Here is a 21,680-nt window from a genome sequence, read left to right on the forward strand (position 1 = left end):
GTCTTTCCATCACTTTCTATGGATTGAGGCCAGTCCATCCCACTTGGGTGAACAGGGATAAGCTGCCACCAGTGATTATGGGAACCAATTCAGGAGAGTATAGATATCTGACACAAGGCCTGATTTCTGACACACAGCCCTGAAGCTCCTTCCCCCGCCAATAGTCCCAGAACCCCCAGGAATGGAGGAGAACCAGGAAAAGACATCTTGGCTATGAAGAGTGAGAAGGTAGGAAGGAAAAATAGAATCACATCATGTCAGGGTTACAGAGACCAAGCCCAGAGAGGAGATGGGACTTCTCCAAACCCATAAAGCCAGTGAGAGGCTGGGCCAGCCTGGAACTCAGGACTCCCTGCCCCTTTTCTCTCAACTCCCTAACAACAACAACAACTTAAGTCAGTAGGAGGCTCTTCAAAGAGCTGCTCTTTTTTTTGATAAATTGCAGGATGGGAATCAGACGCCAAGATACAGATGTAGAAGGAAAGCCTCAGTGATATTGTGACCCCGCACAATACGCCACATCATTGGAAGAAGCCAGCTTAGCAGGACCAAAACCCCCCTCTCTGCCGAGAAGGAATGTGAGGATCATAAATAGTTTTTGCCGTGGAACAAAGCCTTCTGGTAGCTGCAGCAGCTGGCCAAATCCTACAGGAGTCCCAGCAGCAGCCTCAACTGGGAGACAGGCCCTGCCACCCCAGCCCCAACTTCCTCCTCAGGCTGCAACTTCCCACCTGCTGGACACCAGCTGCCCCGGTGGGACCTTTCTCAAGGCCACTGAGGTTAGGGAGATTTAAAACAAGATTTAAGAGGCTTGATAGGTAGGATTCACTTTTGAGTGCATGTATTGGAATAAAGGTAAGCCCTGTGTCAGAGATTTAATTTACAAAACTGAGGATACAGAAAAGGCTAATTAAGAGCTCTAGACACATCAGGAAAGATTATTCCACTCTATAACAAGATTCACCACAGGACTGGGTAGGGCACGGCTGTCCTCAGTCTATGCTGGCAAACCCAACAGCACGGGTCCACACTCCAACCCATGGCCACAGGCATTAGGGACAGCCTTCTCCATTCACAACGGCCACTTGTGAGTCACCCAGGTGGCGTAGTGGAAAATGGAACAACCAAGGTCTGAAATCCATGAGGATATTATGGGTTTGGAGGCAGAGATGGGGGACAGGGCCTATGCTACTGGTTTGAAGGTGAGTTCACGGAAGAGGTGCCTCTGGACTATAGTAGCTATGCTTTCTCAGGTCTCCTCTACTGCTTTTCATTGTGGCAATAACATTATTCAAAAGGCACCATTTGTAGAGAATGTACGCAAAGAGATCAACCCACCTTCCTGCTATCCTCTAGCTTTGCTTCTGGAAAGCGAACCTAAATTCAAATGCCATTCACTAGTTCACTCTGAATCTCCTAAACTTTGTAGGCTTCAATTTTCTCACCTGTGAAACGGGAATAATAATGCTTACAATGCTTTTAGAAGGATCGAATATAATGTTTATGAAGCCCCACGGTACCTAGAACACACAAATGCTAGAGATCCTCATTGTTTTTCAGCTATTGGGTGTATGTGTGGGGAGGCTGTGAGAGACAGGAGTTCTGAGTGTTGACAGGAGCTCATCTTGAAACATGAAGGCGTTTGAGAAGGAACGTTTTGGGGGCTGGGCCATTTCAAAATGAAGCATTGTGTTTGGGAAGCAATAAAAAGCGAAAAGGATAATAAGAGTTGCCAAAACTTCTATTTCATAACATAGTCTAAGGGGAAAAGTTCTGAGAAAATTGTTAAGCGAATATGCTAGGCTCTATGCTCTGCTGTGCATGGGAGCGTGGGAAATTATAACAAAGCAAGCGGTCCTTTGTTTTAGACTTACCATGGAAAGGCATGACTTACAGACATGATTAAAAAATCATAATCATAAAAAAAAATAAGAGAAGGGACTTGAAATGCATTTAGTCCAACCTTTCATTTTACAGATGGAGAAATGAAGAAAAAAGGGATAGCATCACCTCTTCGTTAGGGGCCTGCCTCTCTTGTCATTTGATGTGAAGTGGCTGTGACAGTCTGATGGAGGAGTTCAGGGACATTTCTCCCTGGAGACACTGGCCTGGCCGGTGCTTGCTTCTCCGGAAACTGATCTGTTTCTAAAGCCTTGCCTTTCTAGAAGTGCCTTTCAGCGCGCTTTGAGTATGTTAACAGGGTGAGCATTTCCAATCGACCCTTTCACTTTCATGGTATTAGTTCCACTGAGTGACTCGTTAAATGGAAAATACCTGAACTGTGCCATTTCCTCCCTGCACATGCTTATGCCATTCTTATATGCCAGTGTTTTTCCATCTCATGGAATGCAAAACACCTGGAGAAAAGAGAGATTTTTTTTCCCCCTTACATTAATTGTCTAGCCAGGTTTGAGAGTGCTTCCTGACCTTAGAAATTATTGTGTCTTTTATTTTCATGTTGGTAAGACACATAACACAAATTTATTTGCAATCCAATAAAATATCCCATCCTGCTTTTAGAATAGTATTGACAATAAAAAAACATTTCTTGAATGCTCAACTTCTAGTTGGGATAATATGCTTGAAAGGTTAACTAGCAATTCAAGGCCATATGTAATTAAATGCTCTAGAAATTCAAAGGCAAAGATGGCTGCCATTTAAAATTGTCCGAGAAGGCCTCAGTGGAGCAGCTAATGCTGGAGATGACCCAGAAGGATGAGCGATATTACTGCTGTGAGCCCCTGAAGGGCAGGGACCAGAGCTCATCATCTTTGGAAGTATCTAAAGGGCTTGTGTCTCTAGGACCCAATGGTACTCTGCAATTAATGTCTGTTGAACTGAATTAATTGATAGCTAGAGATAACAGTGGAGAATTTCCTAGGCAGGGGTAACAACACGACCAAACCCACGAGGTAGAGATAAGCCTTCTGTGTTAGGGAGCCCCAAGAACAGTCCAGCTGCAGGAAGGCTTCCTGTTGGGAAGTTTTGAGAACAATGGCCCAGGTTGGAGGGGCCCACAGAGGCCAAGATAAAAGAAGTCTATGTTATCCAAAGACAATGAGGACTCACAGAATTTTTTTTTTTTTTTAGTTAGGGAGTAAACAGTATGAAAATTAACCAGAAATAATGGACAGAGAAGTAAAAGTAGGTGGCATTTTAGTTTGGGGTCCACCAAAGTGGACATCCTGGGTTCAAATCCCAGCCCTATCATTTCCCGGCTGGGCGACCTTGAGCTTAATTTCTCCAAGCCTCAGTTGTCTTATATGTGACTTGGAAATAATAATAGGACCTACCACACAGGATTATGATGAGAACTAAATGAGATAATTTATGAGCAGTGCTTAGTGGTATAATGCCTTGTGCATGGTAGGCTCTCAATTAATTCACAGCTGAAGAGAAAGGCACTAGAAGCAAGGAAGGACTTGCCATTTTCGAATTCACCAACGTGTTTCACTAGTTCACCATTCATGCAGGCTGCACAGTCTATACTGTATGGTTGAAAATTAAAGTATCTTTTATAATTGCCCGACTCTACAACTCTTTCACACTCCAGATATGCAACCTATTTGGCAGCTGAAATAGTGAACTCAATTCTTGCACCATCTCACCCTTATTCTCACCACCCTAACCAGCTACTGCCAGGACTGAACTGAAAAGAACTACGAAACTTTTCAAGGAAGTCTCAAAATTCAAAGATCCCTTCTTTGCCGGCTCCAAGGATTAGCCTCTAGCGGGTGGCTGTAGGCTCTAGATCACCACCTCCCGACTCGACTTGGCAGGAGCACAGGGTGACTGCAGGAGGCTCACAATTCAATACAGGCTCAAGCACTGCCTAAAAACTAAAACTTACATAGGATATCTTGCATATGTAACTACAAGGATTTCAAATTCTTTTCTGATTAATAAATTACAAACTGACTGTCACATGTTACTGATTTATAGCAATGTTTGTCATTGTATATTTTCTCAATCTGCAGATGCTAAATCTATTGCTACTCCCATGTGAAAGTCTTTAATATCTTTTGACATTTTAAAGCAAACTCCCTGAGTGTGTTTGTCATGAAAACACCACAGGAATGACAAGAAAAAATTTATAAATCACCTGTCTTAAGTAATGTGGAGCTGTGTGCCTAGGTCCAAGATAATAAATGCCTTAAAAAAAAACCCAGTGATTGAAGCTACTAAAATAAGCAGAAAGGAGCTGGAAATGGCCTTTCCCCTTAACTCCAGGATCCTGGAAGAGATTTTCAATAGCAAAACATATTTGAAATAGAAGAAGTTTGCTTCCCCTCTCCTGTCCCCCAAAAGATGTCAGTACACAAAGAGACAGGCTGTCTCTACACACAGATCCCAGAGTTTTTATCCAAAGAGGAGTCAGCCAAGAAAATATCAGAATACAAACATGAGATGCATTCATAGTGCCTCCCCGTTGTTCTTACCTGTCCTGCCATTCAGGAGAATCGGCTTGCCCTTGAGGTCTCCCCTCATGGGGACGACTGTGATCTTATATTCTGTCCCGGGCTGCAGACCTAGAAACAAGCAGCCAGTGCTGGGTGTGAGTACAGGCTCCAGACCCTCAAGCCCCAGCACTGCTCTTCCCCAGGATTTCTCCTGTGAGGGTGTGGAGAGGGCTAAGCTTCTCTCCTCAAGACTATAATCTACCTAAGGCAGCTAAAGAGCTGCAGGACCAGTGGAATACGAGGCATCACTGCGGAGCTTATCCGTCATGAAGCGCGGGCCAGAGCGGATGAGATGAAGTTAATGGAGTTCCAGCTCCTTTCTTGGACCACTGAGACCTTATTTCCCAATTGTATTTACAGCCCAAATGTTTTTCTGCTCCCAACAATCCTTTTCCCTCAAAAGTTTCTTTCCTCCCCATTGTAATAATTAGCTTAATTTTTCCCTCTTTATTTTCTTTGCTTTAATTTGCCCTTTCTTTTTCTTTTTTCTTTATCTTTGTTTGTTGTTTCTCTGTAGCGGCAACTTGAATGACTGTTTCTCATGACACAAATATTCAGACTCTGGTGGTGAACTGCAGGCAAACAGCGATTTGCCACCGCACAAAACATTGAGAACCGCAAGATGACCTCTCAAGACAGAATGCAGGGAGTAGATGGCAGGACAAGGCCCCAGAGGAGGACTCACCGTGGAGCTAAAAAGCCTCAGGGCCCCTCACCTGCACCAGCCCCTTCCAAGACCATGTGCTGAATTGGGTATTCGTGCTTGTGTATTACTTTTCTTAAAGAGGACACTGAAAATTGTACAAACTTCAGGTGTCACAAAACATTACCCAGCCCTACGTGGCCCCGTTCTGTTTGCAGCCGTCTGATTTCCAGCTCTCCCAGAGTTAGCTCTGTCACCTGGGATAGGAGCGCCCTACACCAGGCCCGCCTAGCTCAGCTCCTTCCACATATGGCACTGAACGAACCAACCTCAGTCAACCAATGTCTCTCTCTCTCTCTCTCTCTCTCTCACACACACACACACACACACACACACACACACACACACACACACACACCAGTTCTTCCAAAAGGAATGTCTGTGTCCCATCAAAGCCACCCCGAGACACAGACAGGGGCTTCCAGAGGGTTAGCTGACTTGGGAGAAGATTTCGGATGTGTAATCTGTTACCCAGGTGCTCCAAGCTTCCAGAGGCAGTGCTGGAATGCTGGAGCAGAGACCTCGGGCCCCCAGAGTGGGCTCACCTCTGGGAGTTCCCGGGTCAGGGTTCAGGTGATTCCCAAGGCCCCAGGACCCTCTGTGCACACCTGAGTGCTACAGATGCTGGTCCCCTCTGCACGCACTGTCCCCGCTTCAGCATCCACTAGCAAACATCTCACATCCCCAGTGTTGGCTCTTACCTGTGATGTCATACCGGCTCTTGGGGTCACTACTCTTGGGCACGGTGACCTCGGCCACCTCTTGCCCTGTCAGGGGGCCATACTGCAGCTTGTAGTAGTCCACTTTGGTCGGGGGGTTCTCCCACTCCACATGGAGGGAGTTCTCAGTCTCATCCGTCACCCAGGCAGTGCCAAGCACAGCAAGATCTAGGGCAGGGGTCAGGGAGGGCAAGAGAAAGCAGTGAACATCAGGGGCCTGCAGGTCTGTAACAAGACACTGGCTCCCAGGTCAGCTCCCTTTCTTGACACACTGAAAGCAGGCTTCAGCCCCAGGACACAGTCCTTAGGAGGTGTCCTAGAACTACCAAAGTAGCAAATAATGGTTGGTTTTCACATTGTGCATGGAGGATAGACTGTCCTTCGGGAAGCCTCTCCCCCATCCCACCCCATCAGATGCCATGCAGTCCGCCCTGTCCACGCTGCTGTGGCCAAACCCTGAACCTTGCCTCCTAGGCCAACCAGCCAACCCACTCGGCCAGGGTTCACACAGCTCTGAACTAAACACTCACCCTTTAGCTGCAGAGGCCCTGCCCACAGAGACTCAACCTCAGGATGAGAAGCTCAAGGCCCCTCCAGGTAGAGTTTGGGAAATGTATTTCCAATTTTCCGGAGTATAACACTGGTAATACAACCAGCTCTTTCCTCAGTCTCCCAAATCACAGCTCCTTCCCCTTCTCTCAAATTCTCCTACAAGGATTAAACACAGGCAAAGCTATGAAGTAGGAGAATTTTAAGTTGGTCCTTCTGAGTATCCTTCCTGCACCTTCTACCAAATTTTAGTACCTCCACCAGGTACCTGGTGTCCTCAGCTGCCCCACCGGTACATCCTGTGAAGGAAGAGAGTTACTGTGCACATTTATTCACAGTAAAGTATTTTTTTTAAGAGAGTGCAGTGTTTTATTTTATTTGATTTGTACTTTGGCCACGCTGAGCCAAACCCAGGGATCAAACCCAGGCCTCTGCAATCCCAACCACTAGACCACCAGGGAACTCCCATAGTAAAGTAGTCATGGCTAAATGTTCACCCCTCCACTCAGAAAAAGATGAAAATATAATGCTTATTACAAAGGAATGTATCGCTGATGTGGCTCTGTGGGAAGAACTGTTGGGTGGTGTTGAAGAGGGGTCTGGGGTCTCTGGGAACACTTTGAGTTCCAATGTCCATATCCCAGGCCGATGTCACCTGGCCTGAAGTTTGTAACAGGAAAGACAAGCCCCCAGACTTTCAGCCTCGCCCCTTCCTCACCTCCAGTGCCTTGGCTCTGAAGGTGTTCCCACCAGACTGACTGACCCCTTGTCAAGGACGTAGGACAGAGAATTTGTGCACCAGGCAAGGGGTGAACTCTACGCTCTCAAGGTCCCATGGCTCTGAATGTTTCTGATTCCCTCTGTTATGGATAAAGAAGCTCAAGGAGCGTTTCCCCTGAAGCACTCCGGCCCAAGCTCTGCCTTCTACCTGCCCGCCTCCAGGTTCTTCCCTCAAAGCTGGGAATTCCTTGAGGGAACAGGTCAAGAGGCGAGTAATGAAAGTGACTCAAGGATTACAGAAGGGGCCCTACATGGCTCACAAGTGAAAAAGCAGGATCTTAATGAAAAGGTTCAAGATGATTATGGGGATAAGTGTCTCTCCGGCTGAGGCTCCCCGGAGGAGCAAACCAGAATGGGTTTCACTTGAATCCGATTAGAAAGACGACTTCACAGTCACAGGATTTTACAAGTCCCTAGAGCAAGAAGCCTAGAGGGGTTGCTAAGACTTTCACAACAGGTGTCTCGGCTCTTCATTGAGAGGCTGTGAGCACCGTCCTGTCTAAATGCAGATGCAGCCACAGACAAAAATGGGGTGGCGCAGTGGTTGAGAGTCCGCCTGCCGATGCAGGGGACACGGGTTACTGCCCCGGTCCGGGAGGATCCCACATGCCGCGGAGCGGCTGGGCCCGTGAGCCGTGGCTGCCGAGCCTGCGCGTCCGGAGCCTGTGCTCTGCAGTGGGAGAGGCCACAACAGTGAAAGGCCCACGTACCGCAAAAAAAAAGGGGAAAGAGAAAAGGAGCCCGACAGCTGGGAGCTGGCCTGGCTCTCACAGGTGGGCCTTGGTGCTCTCCTGTTGAACATAAACAATTCCACAGGACATCAACACAGACAAGGTGCTCTGTGGCCATGCCAAATTAAGACCAAACGAGACGATTCCAAGATCACATCTGCACCCAGGCAAAACATGAACGAAACATTGTCCAACTCACAAAAGTGACTAAACATCCTCCCTCCTGACTGGTATGAGTGACTGTTCCTTTTTTACCAATGACAGCTTTAGCCTCCATCTAGTCTGCCCTCTTTCCACATAAGATTCACTAAGATACCAATCAAAGGATTACCCCCAGCTCCTGACAGCATGCAATCCAAAGCAAATCCCTGCTTCCTTAACTCTTCCCCCAAATCACCTAATACAAGCCCAACTTCTACACCAGTCCCCTCTTACACTGTCTTACTGAGGCACCCACGGTCCCCCATGGTGTGTGTGCTCCGATGCTGCAACCATCAATAAACCCAACTTGTTCAACTACAGGGGTGCCCTGAGGGGTCTTTGGCTGGAGGGCGTTGACAAAGGCAATCACAAATTGCCCTCCCAAGCATGCCAAGTCCTTCCTGGCTCTTTCCAACACTGAGCTATCCCTACGCTATTCTACCCTTACCACCAAAAAGGACAGGCAGTCTGATGATTCTCCAGAGACACTGCATGTCAAAGGCCCATCCACCTGGATGTCCCTGGATTTTCCTCAAGAGTTTAGGGCAAGATGGAGGCAGCTCATTTTTATTAGCATCTAGGACAGTGCCTGGCACATAGTAAATGTTCAATAAAGTATGCTGAGAAAAGGAATGAATCCAAATCACTCAAACAACTAGGTTTCTCCAAACCCTTGAAGATCTAGGCTGCCTCAAGTACTTCCATGAGAAAATAAGAATTTCTAAAGAATAAGCAATGATGCTTGTCCTTCCAAGCATTTTGATAGCCTTTAGTGGTGCCCTGGAGACTCCATCACTCCAGATCCATCCTCCTTCCTGCTCTGTATCCCAGATTATGACGTCTATGAAATGCATTAGCCTGGTTCCCTGGACCTCTGGTTTCTGGTCATGTTCAGCCATTGAGAGTCACCAGAAGAGGGCAACTGATCTCCTCACTCCCTCCTGGTCTGGACACAGTAGACTGCCTGCATCCCTCTACCATCAGGAAGCCCTCTCCTAAAGTCCTTTCTGGGTCTCAGTACCAACTTCCATCCCCTGCCCCTTCAGACTGGGGTGGATCCCCACTGATGCTAGTCCTAGAGTGTTTCATCCTCTAAACCCTACTTATACCTCTGTAAATAACCTCTTCATTAAACTTCCTTCAGCTACCCTGTTTGTACCCTCTCTTTTCTGCTGGGATGAATCTAATTGATACAGGTGACTTCAGCAGACCCCCATCCATACCAGCTTGATCTTGCTGAATGGTCACAGTGGCTCAGTGAGGGCCTGCGGATGCAGGTGTACTCCAAGGCTGCTTGTATGTGGGTGCAGGGCAATCAGACCTCACTAATCTCAGGGATAGAGAAGATGCTGTGAGCCCCAAACCAGCAGGCTCCATCACTGGCTTGGAGGACCCAATAATCATGGAGGAAAGAGAGAGGAACAAGAATGGATACTTTTCTTCAGAACCTAGGATTGCAACAGCTATGTTTTCCAAACCCCAAATCAGGGCACTAGCCTGGGGTAGTAGAAGGGTACTTGTGGGGACAATGGAAGAAAATGCTTAAAACAGAGCCTCTACTGGGAAACCTGGGGCATCTGGCTGCTTCCTCACCTGTGGTGGCAAGTAGATGCTGTGGGCTGCTGGAAATCTCTTTCTTCACGTTGCGCAGGGTGACTATGTACTTGGTTCCAGGCAGCAAGCCAAGGATCTCATAGCTGTGCTGCTCCTTGGGCACTTGGATCTGCTTGACAGAGAGCTCCTTCCCCAGGGGGTAGTAGCTGAGGAGGTAGTGGTCCACCTGGCTGGAGGGCTCCCAGCTCACCAGCAGGGAATCCTCTGTGCTTTTGAGCAGCTGCAGACCCTGGGGGGCAACCACTGCACACAGAACAGGAACAAGCATGCAGACGGTGAGGAAAGAAGGGTGGGAATCCAGAGCCAATATGTATTCATGGAGCACCTACTTTATACTTAACACTATGACAGTGGGTGTGGAGGATACAGAGCCTGTGTAAGGCACCAGTGTGGACCCCCAAAAGTTATTATCTGGTTAGGAGTTAATATTGACCCCCTATGTTGCCAGAGCTGCTCCAAGTCTTTGTTCAAAACCCTCCAGCCTCCACGTTTAGCAGGAGTTAACATAAATCTTTAAATTAAATGGTCCAGGGATGAGAAAGGAAGCTACCAACAAACAAACAAAAAAGATGGAAGCAGCTGGGACCAAGATGGTGAATCTGACCTCTGACAGACCCTGAGTTTCACTCTATGCTCATTTTACTACATTAGCATATTAAATGACACACCTGCCAGCAGCCATGACTGGGACTTTAAGGACCAAAAAAGGATGAAAAGAGAGTGGCTCCCCACTCCCTCGAAAAAGCACTGCTCCTTCTCATGTAGACTAAAGCATATGCTTCCCCGCCATTAGCCTCACTCCTACTCCCTTTGTCTTTACTCATTAGGATTAAATCTCTCTTGCCAGGTGTGGGAGAAGTTGATCTGTGAACTTAGTTACCATTTCTCCATTCTTTGGCCACTCAGTAAAGCTTGTGTTTTGTGGATTTCAGCTCAAGTTTTGTTACTGGCTGCTAGAGCCAGAACCCTCCCCTAACCAGGCAGAGAGCCTCAGCAGGGCTAGGGCCCGAGCAGGGGCCATAAGACTTCATTCAGTAACACCTGGGGCCATAAGACTTCATTCAGTAACACCTAACACAGGCACACACCATCAGGTAAGACTATGGTCCTCAAACCAGCAGTATCAGCATGGAACTTGTTAGAAATGCAAGTTCTCAGGCCGTCCCTCAGACCTGCTGAACCAGAACCTGCGGGAGGGGTCCAGGAATCTGTATTTTAACAGGCCCTCCAGGGGATTCTGATGTAGGCGAAAGGTGGGGGGGGGGTGCCCTTCTTAGGACAAAATGTAATTAATGGTTAAACGGTGCCGTGGGGACCGCCGGGGCAAGTTAAGAAGAGAGGCGGGCCAAGCCGGGCCAATCTCTGCTCTCACCCTGGGCGCAGTCGAGGCCTGTGAAGCCCTCCTCGCAGTAGCACTCGCCCGCGTCGCAGAAGCCTTGGCCGCTGCAGTCGCCGGGGCAGCGCCGCTCGCTACAGTCCTCAGACGTGAAGTCCTCGTGGCACTGACAGACGCCGCGCACGCACACGCCGTGCCCGCTGCAGTTCTCCGCGCAGGCGGGGTAGGCGCAGTCGGCCCCCACGTAGGGCTGCTCGCACAGGCAGCGGCTGTCCACGCAGCGCCCGTGGCTGCTGCATGCGCCGGGGCAGGCGGGCCGCTCGCAGGCGGCGCCCTCCCAGCCCTGCTCGCAGTGGCAGCTGCAGGTGTCCGGGGAGAAGGTCCCGTGGCCGCTGCAGTGGTGACTCAGACCTGCCCGAGAGAGGAAAACAGTCAGCTGGGACTTGAGGGCTTGTGAGCGGGGAATCTCCTTCCCTGGGGCGCCTAAGAGCAGGCTGGTGATTTCAGGGTCCTGCACAGCTCTTTCTGTGGAGAAGGGTAGGGCCTATGGGGAACACAGGGAGTCTGCCTTTTCCAACCTAGGCCAGAGGAGGACCTGCGCGATCTATTGATATATTTTATGTCTGAATAGCCACAGGGACCACATTTGCCTTTCCCTTTTCATCCCGAGCGCTCCTTTGACTTCTCTTGGTTCCTTCCCCTGTGAATGGTGCTAATTGTTTAGTACTTTTCTATGAAGCCGCCTTAAATGCTCCAACCTGGATGTCAGCGGGCCAGCTTACACTAAGGGACAGGGCTCCGGGGCCAGGCAGGAGAGCTCCAGGCTGGGTGAGAGCTTGGTTGGAGGGGGCTGGACCTAGCAAGGCTGGGTCCTTGGGAAATGATCCCAAAGTGAAGCCTGGAAAAGTGGATCTGCAGAAGCTATCAAATAGCCCAATCTCATTATGGGGGTGGCAGACGGGAGAAGGATTAACCAGGCTCCCCTCTCTAACCCCAGACAGCAAGAGGCAATTGGAGGGCGGGCCAGTCAGCATGGCTGTGAGAGTGAGAGGCCCGCGTACCGCAAAAAAAAAAAAAATTGTAGTGTTTTATTACTGATAAAAGAGTTCACGATTTTCTGCCTAATGGCTGGGAATCTTCTGTACATCATCCGTAGTTCTCAGAACTAGACTAGCTGATAGAATTCTCCTCAATGGACAGTTGAGGAAACTTAAGGAATTTGCCCAAAGTCACACAGCTAAAGAATGGCAGAACTGGGATTTGTACCCAATCCTGTCTAGCTCCAAGGCCATTGAGCTTTCCTCTCTAACCCGTTGCTTTCCCTTACAATAGAGACTGGATCCCCAGGTAAAACTGCACCCAAAAGCGTTCTCATCCGGAAGCACTGACCCAAGAGTCCAGACTCACTTAAAGGGTTGCTGGTCCCTCCCTGCTCAGGCTTGAAGGTAACCCCTGGAAGCTAAGCGCCAATGGTGGCACCCCCTAGGGAAAACCCAGAGTGAGAGGCAGGGTGGTCATGAGGCTGGCGGAACACATGAAGGTGCTCATTCAGTGTTTGTTGAATGGATACCAGGTGGTGAGCTCACCAGCAGCTCCCGGGCAGCAGCGCTGGGCACTACACCGCTCCTTCACCTCCGCCATCTCTTCCTCCAGCTTCTTCACCCGAGCCAGGAGGTCCTGGATGCTGCCTGCTAACTCGCAGTCCTTCTGGGGCGTCTGCAGGCGGATGTTGTGCCTGAAGATGATGTTCTGTTCCTCAGCCTCCCCTGGGGCCAGGAGTGAGGCTCCATCATCACGGAGGGGCTGGGGGTCAGCCTCCACCTGGACCAGGGCGGACTTGGGCACATCAATCTTGTAGGTGTGGCTGACGGTGACCTGTTGCTCCTTCTCGCTGCAGCCAGAAGACTCGAGAGCGGACGGGGCTGAGGCCACCAAGAGCACAGAGCCAAACAGGAGCCCCAGGGGGAAGCAGAACATCCCCTGGAGACCCATCCTTGGAGCGACAGGGAGCAGATGCTCCAGGAGGCCTGCATCCAGAAAAACATGCAAAAGCAAGCCATGGAGATTAGCTGATGGAAATTGGCCTTTTTAACGGATTCTAAGAGTCCACAGGAAGCTGAGAAACCAGAAGAGAGATTGCCTCCTGTATGGAGGACCTGAACTAGATTATTTTTTGTTCCTTCTTCACACATTGCTCATTCTTGCCTCCTGTCTTTGCTGACACTGTTCCTACTCCCTCGAGGCCCTCCTTTTCATTTCTAATTCTGTATTTCACCTGCACTTCAGTAATAACAAGAACAACGTCTTGTAGTCAGGGCATACTGTGTACCAGGCTTTGCTCGCCCTAATCCCTGATCTATACTTGACCCTAATACCACCCCCACACTAACAACACCAACAATCATAGCTGCACATAGAGCACAAGCTGTGTGCCAGGCACTATTCTAATGTTCTACATTTATAAGTTCATTCAATCGTCACAACAACCCTTCATGGAATATACTGTTACCCCCATTTTAGAGATAGGGAAACTGAGGCACAGTTACCTCAAATGACTTGCCTGCAGGCACACGGCCGAGAGTGGCAGAATTTGAACCCAGGAAATCTGGCTCCAGAGTCTGTTCTGGTCACGATAACATCATACTGCCTCACACAGATGAGGAGGCAAAGGCTCGAGGGATAGAGCATGTTGACCTGGGTACCACAGTAGGAAAGGGCAGAGCCTGTACTCAGTCCCCGGGCCAGTGTCCTGCTCACCACCTCTGCCCACAAGCCAGCAAAAGAAGAGAATTTCTAATAAAAATACCTTCTGCACGAAGTCTTCTCTCACACCCCCTGCCTCACCCCGGCTGGAAACTAGCTCTCCTTCTGCTAAGCATTCAGAAAAATGTATTGGTCCCTCTGTGCATCTCTTGGCGGTTATTCTTGTGTTGTAATCACTCTTGTATGCAGCTCGTGTCCATGCGAGGCTGTAAGCCTCATAAGGATAGGACCCAAGGCCAGTTCCTCTTGGGGACCTCCCAAGGCAGGAGCACAGAGGCCCATGTGCTGAGGGGTTCAGTCAGCCTCCACTCCTCCAGCGCTCAGGTGGTTAGTAAGTCAGACCACCCGGACCAGAGCTGGCTGTTAGGTTCTGCCACCTCTACCGCCAGCAGGAGGTGAGGGCCTCCTGCACCATCAGTGTGTGAGAGGACCCCTCTCCCCTGGTGCCCCCGACCCCCCTCAGTATATTGCCCCATACTAACAAGCCGAGTCAGGGCAGACCACAGGGACTGGGTTTGTGCCTCCCACTGACTTCCAGGCACTCAGTCACCAGGACATCTCTCAGTCAGGCTGTCATCCAGAAACCAATCTGCAGAGCTGCCTCTTGACAATGGACTTCTGTGACCAACTCGAGACTCGTAAGCATTTGGACCAGAGATTGAAGAAGTCAGGAAGCCTAGTCCTTTCCTGGTGTCCCATGCAAGCCCGGGCTCTCCTGCCCCATTGTGCAAGGCAACTGCGACGTACTGAAAGGGCGAATCGGACAGGTCCTAGGTGTCTAGCCTTGCGAAGACTACCTTATCCTAAGCTTTAGTCTCCTCGGCCGTAAAGTGGGAATGACAGTGCCTGCTTGACTGCGTTGTATGTGGAAAGCACTTAGCGCCATGCCAAGCACATAGTAAGGGCCCAATAAATGTTTTGAGGTTTGTTTGGTTTTTAATCAACTACTGAGTATGACTTCCTTTTCTCTGTTATCTTTTTTTTATTGGGAAGGGTGATATCAATATTGAAAAGAACATACAACATAAATTGTATAGTTTTAATGGATTGTTATAAAGGCAACAGCCATGGAACCACCACCCAAGTTAAGAACTAGAATAATGTGGACCTGAAAGGTATCATACTTAGTGAAATAAGTCAGACAGAGAAAAACAAATACTGTATGTTTTCACTTATATGTGGAATCTAAAAAACAAAACAAATGAATAAATATAACAAAACAGAAACAGACTCACAGATACAGAGAACAAACTAGTGGTTACCAGAGGGTGTGGGGTTAGGGGAGGGACGAAAGAGGTGAAGTGGATTAAGAGGTACACACTACTAGGTCTAAAATAAATAAGTTACTAGGATATAATGTACAGCAGAGGGAATATAGTCAATATTTTATAACTTTGTATGGCTTGTAACTTATGAAAATATCAAATTACTACATTGTACACCTGAAACTAATATAATGTAGTAAGTCAACTACACTTCAGTTAAAAATTTTTTAAAAAGAACTAGAATATTGCTAGCTCCTAGAAGTCCCCCATGTGCCCTCATGTGATGCTGCCTCTTCTCCAAATACATAGCTGAAGTCAGCAAAGCACCATCAAAAGAATTGACCTGGGCAGATAACTTCGGAAAAGGAAGACAACTTCCTAGTCATGAAACCAAATTCTAATACTGTGTAAAATCTTTAATTCTTAATAGTCATCATTTATTCAGTATCAGAAAGTGGAGGAAATAGAGGCTGAAGGACCCTGGCAGAATTGTTATGTAAAAAAATAATAATAACATTACAATAATATTAAATGTTATTTGTCAGGTTGCCGCTACGTGCTAGGCACTGGCTACGTGCAGTAATCCTCATACTTAATCCTCATGTAAGATTGGTGCTACTCTCCTTACCCTGGGTGAAGAACCAGGTGTTGAAAGTAAACTCACTTACCAGGAGTTGCTCAACTAGTAAGCAGCAGAGTCAAGATTCTAATTTAAGTGCATTTGATTGCAAGCCTGTGCTTGTTCTGCATTGATACGACTGACATTCTGATACAAAGAGCAAATGAGTTCAGTGTATACCATTTCTATGCAATCCCCTCCTTTGGAAAAATGTCCTGTATGTTGTACCCAAAGGTCATGCCACCACTGCAAACTCAACAGAATGACTCCAAAGGAAAGTTCTTCTTCATGTTACCCTTTTGCCCCACACTCCTTCTTGGCTCTTTCTATTATCTGAAGCATGTATTGTTGATAATAGTAATAGCTCACCTTTTCTGAGCACCTACTACCTCCCAGAAACTGGATGCAACACCTTGCAGAGGTAATGGAATGGTCAGTGAGACATTTCTTGTTGTCAGGTGATTTGGACAGTGGGTAGTAAGTGTCCACACAGTTTAAAGAAAGCTGCTCTACCGAAGGTTTTTCTGGGGCTGGGAGGTTGAGGTACACAGGAGGTGGAGGGTAAGAGACCAGTGCCTGCCCCGTGCCTGGAGGAATTCAGAGATGGGATTTTGCCTGAAACAGGCTGCATAGCAGACAATGGAGGGAGGCCACAGAGGGAGGGGCTTGCACCCCAGAGTGTGGGGAGACAAGGATACCTAAGTCCTGCCATAGGTCAAGTCCGTGTCACAGAAACAATGCCGCTGGGGCCAGAGTTACGGTGCAGCCCCACAGCTCACCCCAGTGGGCAAACTACCAGAGGAGCTGACAGAACGTAGAATGCGGACTGTCTGAATAAAAGAGGGGGCAGGTGGAGCCAGCATTGGGAGCAGCTGCCATAACAAGGGCTTCTGACAACCGGAGGGAACTGCACCAGCCCCCGCTAAATAAAGACACCTTTTCCCTTCTCTTCTGACATCCCTCCCTGCCTCGGTCAGCAACGTGCCGGTTGGACTGGGGGGATGCAGGAAAGAAAGCACCGGGCCAACCGCGGTCCCCTGCCCTCCCGCTCATCTGTGGATTCCAGCATCGGCCTAAACTGGGTGAAAAGAAAAGACACGGTCTGGATAGGACACTGAGGCTCTGATATGGGGAATGGACCTGGCTTTCACAAAAGCGCTCTCTTCCAACCCCCAAAATGACCAGAAAAGCCCTGGAATCTGCTTGAGACTTTTGTCAGAGGATGGGGGAAGTGAAGAACACCAGTAGAGTGATTGGAAGGCAGGTATAGGAAAAAAATTATGATATTTCACCGTTGCTATCTTCAAAAGTTCAGCCCAACGATAGATCAGTCACACACACTCATTCTCTGCTTACTCCCTAGGATGGAAACTGAGGCTCAGAGGCAACAAGCAATGTGCCCCAGATTATGCAATGATAGTGCAAGATCGCAGATTGGAACCCAGACACATGGTGTCCACTAACTGAGCTGTTAACACCTGAGCGCTCTGCCATCACCAAAAACCACACCGACGGATCTGAAAAGGACCTACTATGGATGGGCTGCAGCGAGTTTGCACTGTCAAAACTCTCCTTCCCAGGCAACGATAGAGCTGAAAAGGCAGGCTTCAGACCTCTCTGCCCACTGTTGGCATCCAACCCCCCAACCCCAGCCTGCGGCTCACTATGCTCCATGATATAAATGGAGTGCAGATGGTTTTCAGCAGTTCTGAACGAATGCAAAAAAGCCATGGACTCTTGCCACAAGCCGCAGCAGGGCTGCGCATAGCCGTCTCACAGTGTTTGTGTTTGAAGCCTGGAATAGGAGTAACCCCAGAAGCCCTTGTAGGAACGTTTGCTGTCACCCGTCCTTCTGAGTTATAGCAAGACGTTCTCATTAATTACAGCCTCTCGGATGCCACACATTGAGCTCAGATTTTCCTGGGCAGGGTGATTGCTCGAAAGAAGATGAGAGCAGGGAAGTCCTCAGCCTAGCGCTTCTGTCAAGGTTAATGAGCAGCAGGAGAAGCCTTCTGGCTCTCTCCCTTTGACACGTGGCAGGAAAATCAGCATAAGGAAGGGATGACTTCCCCGCCTCTTCTGTGCACAGCGACCACAGACCGAGCTCTACAAGGATGGGGAGGGGTGGTGAGGGCAGCTAATGTCACTCAGACAAATGCGGGATAATAAGTTTCTGAATGGGGATGATTATTCTGTTGAGGAATAGTTTCCCACCGAAAGAGAGGTAACTGCTAAAGGAATGTACCGAAGGGCGTTTGCATGCTGGGAATGTGCACGCAGGAAACCAGACGTCCGCAAGAATCAGTCTCATTGACTGAACGTGTCTTTAATTCTGACTGCAGGACGGGCGGTAGGTGATGTGGGAAATGGGAGCCGGGGCACATTAAGACTCAGGACAAATGCTGCCTGCTGTTGCTATTTCGAGAAAGGCTCTTTGAGGTGTGTCCTGGTGACGATGAACTGGAAGCACCATGAAAATGGTGGACGGTCCTCCTGGTTCAGCCCTGGAGGCACACTGATGTCACTGGCCTCTACATCTATGCCCTATTCATTCTCTCTCGGCAGCCACATCTACCCCTGTGGCTTTAACTTCCAGCCAAACACTGACAGCTCCCAAATCTGTGTGTGAGTTCCTAGCCCAGACATCCCTATAAGCTCAGGGATGACAGTGGCCATGACTGTGTTGATTCCCTCCATATTCACAGCCTCACAGCACAGTCCCGGCCAAAGTAATATTTTGTGTAAATAATAATAGCCACTGGGTTTTCTGCGTGTGTCTCTATTAGGTGACAGGTACTGTGCTGGACAGTTTATAGACATTATTCTCATTTAATCCTCAAAATCCTGAGAGTCAATTGATGTCATTCTTTGTTACATGTGCTCAGAGAGGTTAAGTTGCCTAAGGACACACAGCTAATAAGCAGCAAAGCTGGGACCAGCACCAGGTCAGCCCATTCCGCATATCTGTGTTCTTTATCTCTTTGCTATATGTACTGCCTCAAATGAAAAAAATCCAATGAGAAGTTTACTACATGTGAAAAAGAGACCAAATGTCCTCCTTCCTGGATATTTAAGAGAGGGGTTCTCCTGGAAATAAAGGAAACCCAAGGCGTACTGAGTGCTCAGTTAAACATTAGTTGCTCAGTAACTAAATCCTATGCCTGTACTTTTCTCTGCGCAGTACCAAGGATGATTCCCTGGAAAGATAAATTAGTGTTTGTCCCATAGAGAGGTTAAATTCTAGTCACTTCTCATGAGAGGCTGGAAAATTCCCTTCCTAGGAAACACAAAGCAGACGAAGACTTTTGTCTGTAGGGTCAGTTACCAACCAAGCCTTTGGCCAGAGGAGAAGGATGGACTCTGATCCCAGATGGTCCTCTCCAATCTTAGAGCTGATGATCTTTGTGTCACCTCATTTTCTCCAAAGAAGGGTAGGAATAAAATATACTACTTACACCAAAGAGAGTGGCAGCCAATTCCTTAGCCACCGTTACAGATCTTTCTACTTAAATTTGGGGTTTTCTCGGGTTCTCTTATGACTTCATCTTGCCCTTACAGTTAACCACAAGCAAATAAGAGTGCTACTTTGGGTTTTAGAAAAACTGTATTATCTTGGGTTTCTAGTGGAATCACTTAAAAAGAAGATATTCTATCCCCAAATGACAGGGTGGACATCATTGAACTATGAAGGAAAAGTGAGGGAGGTGGGTAGCTAGGGATACATTGATGTCACAAAAGTCCCCTGGAAAATTTACTCCTTCCCCAAACTCCCTTGGGCGTATTCTACCAGTGATCTACAGCCTGGACATTGAGTGAATCTAGGGTCTTTTGACCCAAATACTCAGTCTAGGAGAGCAAGTTCTCGTGCAACTGAGGACTTGCCCTGGCTCAACTCATCCTGGACTGGAGACCTTAGGTAACGGGTTTCACCTCTGTGTCTCTTTCTCCTTCAGTTTGCAAGCACATATGATGCACAAGGCCATACTGTTTCTGTTGGGTCCAACTCCAGACAGACCAATTATATACAACACTTTTATTTCTAATCTCTGCAACATTGAACTCTCTACACAGGCATTCCCTATAGCAGCAGTCCCCAAACTTTTTGGCACCAGGGACCAGTTTCGTGGAAGACAGTTTTCCCACGGACAGGGAGGGTGGCGGGGGGAGGAGGGTTCAGGCAGTAATGCGAGCAATGAGGGCGATGGCTCAACTGGTCCACGGCCTGGGGGCTGACGACCCCTACCCTATAGGACACGAGGCAGCTGGGTGTGGGTGAGAATGAAAAATTGATTTCATGTGATAAGGCTTAATATGGTCATATTGCAGGCATCATTTCTCCCCCCACCCCCACCCTGGCCACTCTTCTAGTTCAGTGGAATACACCCAATGAATGCCCAAGAAATCTTTGTAGAGACCTCACACTGCCATGCAATACCCCTTTTCCCAAAAGAACTCTTTCCATCAAGTCTGCCATATGCCATAGGCTTGAAAAGATAAAGGGTGGCATTTGCTGACTCAGCCTCAGCACTCAATCACTTTTTCATGGGTGGCCACAGGCTTGTGTGATTGTTTTTTTCTATCAACTGAATCTTGATCCACCTTGCAAAGGCTCAAATGAGTGATGAGAATGGTGGCTACCATTTTCTACAAGGAGGAGATAAAAGGGACACAAGTGCAAGAATTCAGGGACCTCAAATCCCATCAAACCAAATACCCAGTATCCAAAATGACTAAGTATTACCTTATATACAATTAGCCTTATTCCCCGTGGTCCTTAGGGCATCTGATGACAAACTCTACTTCAACTGATTGATAATGAAGAGAGGCACCTGATGAAAAAGTTGCAATTCCTTTCTTTAGTTTAGTATGTGGTTTTCCACATATTGAAATAACTTCAAAGTTCCAGCCTTCTATCAAAGAGGAGAGGCTTTTCCTTGTTAATTTCCGAGGACTTGCACTGCTCCACCCACTCTCCCTGGGCCTCTCTGAAGCCAACAGCACATATTCAGAAGGTGGCTGGTTGGCATTAGCAGTGAGTCTACTGCGGTGAAACCCGGCAAAGCCCCTGCCCAGCCAGGGATCAGGTCTGAGATCTTAGCATCATCAGCTCACAGATTGGCAGCTCCAGATGCTGCTGCAGAACCTAAACCATGATCTCATGTCTGTATCCAGATCCTATAGGAGCAAAGGCTCTGGAATGAGCACTGGGTGGACAAGAGTTTCCACTGGGTCTGGGCACAATTTCCTCAGGCAACTTCTCAGGAACAGACCTCAGTCTACCCTTCATTTCAAACCACAGAACAGGGCTAGAATGGAAACAGAAGCCACAAGATGATTTGAAGTCATGCTGTCCTATTTTCCCTCTTCTAGGAGTCAGTTGCAGCCCACATACTTGGGGACATAGCAGGATTCAGAATTGCATAAAAGAATGTCAGGTGGTTTTTTTTCCCTCCTCCCTGGGAAAATGATACTGATGTTGGTACTCTTTATTCCTTCCTGAGTCCCTTCTCCCAACACCGTTAACTCTGAGTCTCCAACAAATGCCCAAGGGCCAAAAATCACTGATTTTTTTCCATGAAGATCCTGTGTTCTGCCAGCTACCAATCTATAGCCCTGGCTGATCAGGTGTCACCTGATACTTTGGCTTCTCCAAGAACCAATGGACTTTGGGCACTATGGTTAACCTATGTCCAGATGTGGGCAGTTTCCCGTTTTTATATTAGGACTTGTTCTTTTTTTAATGCTTATATAAGCAACTCAGTTCTGTGCTTTTAAGTGATTGTTCTGACTCATTCTTTCTCTCTCCTTCCCCCAGCTCTCTCTCAAACATAAAAATAAATAAATAAATAAAAAGACCTCCAAAAATTAGCCCACCATATCATTTCTTGAAATGTTTCAAAATGTTTTCTTTGCGGCATTGTGAGGGTAATAGCATGAGAA

At 48.0% G+C, this 21,680-nt stretch overlaps 1 protein-coding gene across 1 annotated transcript in view; it reads right to left on the reverse strand.

The window, feature by feature from the left end:
* Positions 1–13,097, reverse strand: part of TNN (tenascin N) — a 52,833-nt gene extending 39,736 nt beyond the window's left edge. The window contains exons 1-5 of the mRNA XM_033854910.2: positions 12,680–13,097; positions 11,130–11,504; positions 9,737–10,000; positions 5,865–6,050; positions 4,440–4,529 (exon numbers count right to left, since the gene is read on the reverse strand). Of these exons, the coding sequence (XP_033710801.1) occupies positions 4,440–4,529; positions 5,865–6,050; positions 9,737–10,000; positions 11,130–11,504; positions 12,680–13,085 (1,321 nt within the window). The 5' untranslated portion in view covers positions 13,086–13,097. The remainder of the gene's footprint in view (positions 1–4,439; positions 4,530–5,864; positions 6,051–9,736; positions 10,001–11,129; positions 11,505–12,679) is intronic.
* Positions 13,098–21,680: the final 8,583 nt, after the last annotated feature.

Source organism: Tursiops truncatus, chromosome 1, assembly GCF_011762595.2.
Source record: "Tursiops truncatus isolate mTurTru1 chromosome 1, mTurTru1.mat.Y, whole genome shotgun sequence".
Lineage (NCBI taxonomy): Eukaryota > Metazoa > Chordata > Mammalia > Artiodactyla > Delphinidae > Tursiops > Tursiops truncatus.